The following is a 6,155-nucleotide window of genomic DNA, read 5'->3' on the forward strand; positions in this document are numbered from 1 at the left end:
AAGTTTATTGATAGCAACTACGTCTATTACAAAGATTCAAGATAGACTCTGATGCAAAAAGAACTACAGACTCCACATCACTATCCTAGTTCAAACAAAGTACAGACTCAATCCACTGACTGTCTTTTAGCAAAAGGGAAATACAAACTCCGACAGAAGAAATACGAGCCCAAGTGACCTAACTCCATGAAATACAAACTCAAAAGGTAAACTCTAGCAGACTCACAGACAACTATGAATACATTAAAGTCCCTGGTGCCCGCGGGACATCGTTCGGTCTCGCCGCGGGATGGCTTTGCACGGTGGCAAATAATACGGGGGAGATGAACTTGTTGCATCCTTTCTCTCAAATCAAAATACAGCTTCCCTCCCGAAAAGACTTACTGTCTTTTCATGGTTTGGATTATCTCGAAAGACCACGTGAAGGGAAACGTTGGCACTGCATAGACAAAGCTATCTTATCTGCAAATCCATCTCTTACATCAGATTATGCGTTGTTGGTGCACTATTATGCAGGAGGTTCTTGTTTGGCTTTTTGGCGACCCGGAGATCTTAATTGGACGGAGATTGATGTTGTTACTTATGGTGGAGTCTGCAATATGATTTTTTGTAAAGGCCAATTTTATTCCGTGAGTTACGGTGGGGAAGTATGGGTTTATGATATTGCAGGGCGTAGCATTGCTCAACCAAGTGTACAAACACGCTTGCTTGCTGAGCTTGAAGATGATATGTTTAAGCTGCCTTCAGTTCAGTTCTACCTAGTTGAGTTATCTGGTGCATTATTACTTGTTACTCGATATGCAATCAGGAGCATAGGTGAGGATCCAAACGGTGCTTTTAAGAGCTTTAAATTTAAGATCTGTGAACTAGATATAACCAAAGGTAAATTCAAGGAAGAGGATATTAAAACCTTGGGAGATTCATCAATATTTTTGGGCCGCAATGGAGCAAGTTGCGTTGACTCTTCTAAGTTTTCAGGAATCAAACCTAATCGCATATATTTTACTGATGATTGGTTGGAATTTGGTAGAATCGAGGAAGGAGGGGCTGGAAGAGATATGGGGGCATACAATATAGAAGATGGAAAAATTGAATCGTTTTATCCTGAATTGTCAATAAGTCTTATTTGCCCACCAACTTGGGTTATGCCATCACTAATAACGTGATTGCAACTTATTGTTTATTTTGAATTGTTATTTTTATGGTATTATCAGTTTAAAGCTAAGTTAATCTAGTTATTCCCCTTCATTGTAATCTTGGCTGGTGGATTTTTGTTGTGTTTAATAGATGATCGAGGCTTATGATATTTAATTTGCAGAATAACAATAAAAAAGGAATATTTAGTTTGCAAATTTTAACTCTCTCATTTGATTCCCCCTACATTTATCTCCTTCGAACATGTCATTTTAGTTGTCTGTGTCTTATCTAAAGGTTGGAGGCTGAAGCAGGTTTAATCCCAGGTTCAATAGTAAACAAGTTAGTAAATTTCAGCTATTGTGCACACACTTATATCCCACATAAGAAGGACCATTTTCTACCAATATACCTGTAAAATATTTTGCTTGATAATTTCATATGCTGATGTTACGGTGCTCGAGATCAGAAGACGTTATACTTGCATCTGTTACATTGGCAAAGCTGATCAATAAGAATTACTTATATGTTAATATTTGCTTTTTATCAGTTTAGCCTTTAGTTGCATTATCGCATTTATTTGATTGACTTGGTTGCTTTGATTCTTTTATATTGAGGTACAACCGACTGAAACTTTTCGATAATTAATCTTTTTAACAACACCAAGGAGGAATTGTCTAGCGATGTTATTGGCTGGTTTTTTACCTCAATTACACACGGGATCAATGAACTCCAGTACAGAATTTATATCATTTTCAACTTTGCAAGTATAACACATGGGAAAATCGACTCATATTCAACGAACTCTTTAAATTTACTAGTATATTATATAATTTTGGTCTTAAGTATGCTGATGCAGCACATCTATAAACTAAGAATCCTATTTATCTTTTTCTTCTTTTTTGTTATTTTTTCTCTCATTCTTTCATTTGAAAAGCCTAAAAGCCATACTTTACAACTTCTGGCACCTGTTTGTATTCCAAAGTAATTCATGTAGATTAATTAAGTTATTTATACGTGAAGGAGATTCCACATTATATCTTACATAAAAAACACACAACATTTTCTAGTTCTTCTCTATCTATAACCTATTGTTCTTCTTTTTCCATTTAGATTTTCAGCTGATGAAGGAAAATTTAGCAAAGCTGCTCCTTGGCAATTATATATCTGGTTGAGATAAGGGTATCTCATCTTCACTGGATATATCAAATGTAATCACAAACCTGAATAGGTAATTTGACTTGGTGGAAAACTGGCACCACACGCAGTGTATACACCTTTAGGGGTCATTGGATTGCCAGATAAGGACACTAATGTTGGGATAGAATTTGGGATTGTATTTATCCCATGTTTAGTTATGGGTATCAGTTAATCCCGGATAAATTTTATACCAAGATGGTGGGATTAGTCATCCCAGAAGGTGGGATAGCTAATCTCATAGGATGAATATCCTTGTCTATCCCACAATTGAACAAAACGAGCCCTTAATGAATTTAAGCAGAAGTATTCATGCATATAACTAGAAAAAAGTGATAATTCAACTACTTGTGAATTTCACAAAAGCTATTTGAAAAAAAGGAAAGCAGACATTTTCTTATCAATGTCTAGTATGTTATTAAAGAAAAACTATATTAAGGTTTCTTGTATATGATTATCCTTAATTTCTCAGATTCTAGCTTCCGTTTCTTTTACTTATTTCTCATGTATGTGCTATATTAAAAAAAGTCACTTCTTAAATTATCTTAAAAACACCTCCATCTCTTCCTCTCCTAACTTCGGCATCTCTTTTCAGTTTATCAAATGATATTGCGTATTAGACGCACCCAAGGGTGTGACCTAGTGTTCCTTGAAGTGAGAGTAGAACCATAAGATCAGTTTCAAATCTTAGCTGAGGCAAAAACACTAGGTGATTTTGTTCCATCTTTCCAAGCCTTGGTGGGAAGAGTTACTAGGTACCGTGCTGGTGGGCGGTAGCAGGTACCCGATGGAATAGTCGAGGTGCGAACAAGCTGGCTTAGACACCAATGTCTAAAAAAAATGGTATTGCATATTAGACGAGTGAGATTCTTCAAAGAAAATGTCAGACCTTTAAGAGAGGCCACAATGTTCATCTGCCCAACAAGCAATTGGTGGGAAGTTTTGGTTCTCTCATCGAGTAAAATAAGGAATGTATTCAAAGGCAGTCTAAGCTAACAAAGTTTTAGGCTTTGGGTAGTAAGAGTTTCCAGCTTGGATTGTTAGCAAGTAGCCTAATTTGCAGGTAGGGTGAACTAATCTCTGCTCTATATAGGCGTGTTTATTTGCATTAGTTTTGTGCAAATAATTCAGAGAACAAGTGCTTGATGGAATCAAATGCTCCTTATAAGGTGGCATTTTTCTGTTGGTTGGTAACTCGAAGGCGTGTTTAACACAACTGTCAATTATGTTTGAAAAGCTGTTTATGTAGAGGCAAGCCAGACGGTGTTAATTACATATTTTTGCATTGCCATATTACCGCTCAGCTATGACAATGGTTTCTTAATATGGAAGGACTTAAATGGATTATCCCAAAGCATATGTGTGAGCTGCTGAAATGTTGGAGCAATAGAGGGAGGACAAAAAAGAAAAAGTGGAGCAAACTGTCCCTGCATGTATATGATTGATAGCCTGAAGGGAGAGAAATTATAGATGCTTCGGAGACAGAAATTTCCTGATCAACTGAGTTGCTTACTTTATTTTTAGTTGGTATAAATAAGACTTGTCAATGATACTGAGGCAGCTATAGATCTCATAGAATCTGTTGTGAATCAGCCCTAGTCCAATATGAGATACCAACAAGGATGTAACACAAATAGCTATTGGCCCGAGAACAAGCAACAGGGCCAGGAGGTCTTCACAGGTTAATCTGGGACCCAGGCTAGTGGGCTTGGAAAAGAAATCAATGGTGCAAATTGGGAACTGGTTAAAAGGGGCTAGGGTCTAGGAGTTAGCAAGGAACGACATACGTAGTGTGAAGAAGAATTCTGTGTCCTCTCATTCCCCTTTTCTGGTCTAAGCTTCTCATCCCTCCTTCTCTATCCTTTGTATTCAATTCAGCCATACTAGCAATAGTTCTTATATTTTGAGTTGAGGTGTAATCTCGTTTCTCGGTTGGTATGTAAATACTTTTGACAGCACCTCCTTGGTGCTATATTTATGACGCACTTACCTTTCCTTAGGAAGTACTTCATCAAACATTTTCTTTCTGATGCTTCATTTGCAATTAAACTACATGACATATGGGAACGGGCTCCACTGAACGAGAAGTAAAATATTATGACATCTAATGATAGCTAAATAAACCTTGCTTCTTTTCCTTTTGATTTCAGGTGAAGGAGATGATTGTGGCACCAGAATCCCAGTTAGACTCAGTGCTTTCTGATGATATAGGAGAAATTTTTATCAACAAGGTACTCTCATTCAATTAAACTTACTAGACAACAATATGGTAATTCTATAGTTTAAGTTAGTTAACTATCATACTTAACCCAGATTTATCTATTTTGAGGAGGCAATTCTAAATGAGATCTAAAGATAGATAGATATACAAGAGTGGCTTTTAAAAAAAAACAAGATACATACGCAATAATGGAAGAATTTTGTAGTTAGGAATCCATCTCTACTAAAGAACACTGCAATTCCATTATAAAATAATTCTCGAATTTGCTCTATTACATTGCTTTCTATATTACTAGATTACCAAAGAGTCCTGTTATTTGGTTGCACCATTGTCAAGGCACTTGCATTGCAAAGATGGAGTGATATATTGAAACTTTTGGACTTCAATGAAATGTCAGCAGTTAAATTCATTGGAACCCTAAGGGGTTGGCCTGGTGGCAATTGACTTGAGCCTTGGGGTTTGCTCCCTTTCAAGGTCTCAAGTTCGAAACCTACTAGGTGCAAACAATTTCTGAGGGCCATCGGACTGGGTAAAACCTGAATTAACCGTGGTGCACTTGCGGGAAACTCCTTGCCGAGGGCCTGTGCACCTCCGGGATTAGTCGGGGCTCTAAGAGACTCGGACACCCGGTGCAAATCAAAAAAAAANTGGTACACAATTGCAGTGAATATGAATCCAGTAGCCTGCTCATCATTTCTCTGCAATAACAAAAATGGAAAATACAGAAACGTTACCTAAAACATAATAAAAAAATCTAAACAAGTTATGCGGTGATCATACAACAACAACAACAATAACCCAGTATAATCCCACCAGTGGGGTCTGAGGAGGGTAGTGTGTACGCAGGTCTTACCCATACACCGGGGTAGAGAGGTTGTTTCCAATAGACCCTCGGCATCCCTCCCTCCAAGAACTCTTCACCTTGCTCTCGGGGTGACTCGAACTCACAACCTCTTGGTTGGAAGTGGAAGGTGCTCACCACTAGAGCAACCCACTCTTGTCAATAAGATACCTAGGTCCTCGCGGGTGGCCCAACAGTTGTGTGTAGGCTGGACCAGTAATCATCATGTAGGGATGCATTAATCACATCATCGATAGGGAAATTAGGCTCACCAGATTTGGTTAGAGGCATCTCGGCATGCCCCTCCCGGGAAAATGCGCATAATTGATAATACAGCCTGTGTTATTGTCCTTACGTATTTCGTAATTGTGATAGTATTCTACTGTAATACTTGTTGGAAAAAAAAAACTAATTTGGGAGAGCAAGACAACACAACACTCAAACACTCACAACTCACTTTAAGAATGGAGAAGAAATGATATTTTTCATTCAACTTGACTTGTTCCAAATGGCTAGCATACATGGGTATTTATAGTAGAACTCCTACATGTATCTAGCCTAAACTTCATGTAAACACACTAACTAAATTCACATTAGTCTATTGCTTTCTTTTATTTATTTTTTTATTTTTTTTAATTTGTTATTATTTTTTGTAGTGTTCAATTTTTTTTTTTATTTTTTTAAGGTAGTCATTGGAAAGTCAAAGGTTATTAGGTAAGGTATACAACAGCAAATTCAAATGGTTGGAACTAAGTGTGAGGT

At 37.3% G+C, this 6,155-nt stretch overlaps 1 protein-coding gene across 1 annotated transcript; it reads left to right on the forward strand.

Annotated features, from left to right (window-relative positions):
- Positions 1-323: 323 nt before the first annotated feature.
- On the forward strand, positions 324-4,562 carry LOC109222258 (putative F-box protein At3g25750; the record flags this gene model as incomplete). The annotated part of the gene is made up of 2 exons (XM_019386629.1): positions 324-1,142; positions 4,482-4,562. Coding segments are annotated over exons 1-2 (900 nt in total), but the record flags the coding sequence as incomplete, so codon positions are not given.
- Between the last annotated feature and the right edge of the window lie 1,593 nt (positions 4,563-6,155).

This window comes from Nicotiana attenuata, unplaced genomic scaffold (assembly GCF_001879085.1).
Source record: "Nicotiana attenuata strain UT unplaced genomic scaffold, NIATTr2, whole genome shotgun sequence".
In the NCBI taxonomy this organism is placed as follows: Eukaryota; Viridiplantae; Streptophyta; class Magnoliopsida; order Solanales; family Solanaceae; genus Nicotiana; species Nicotiana attenuata.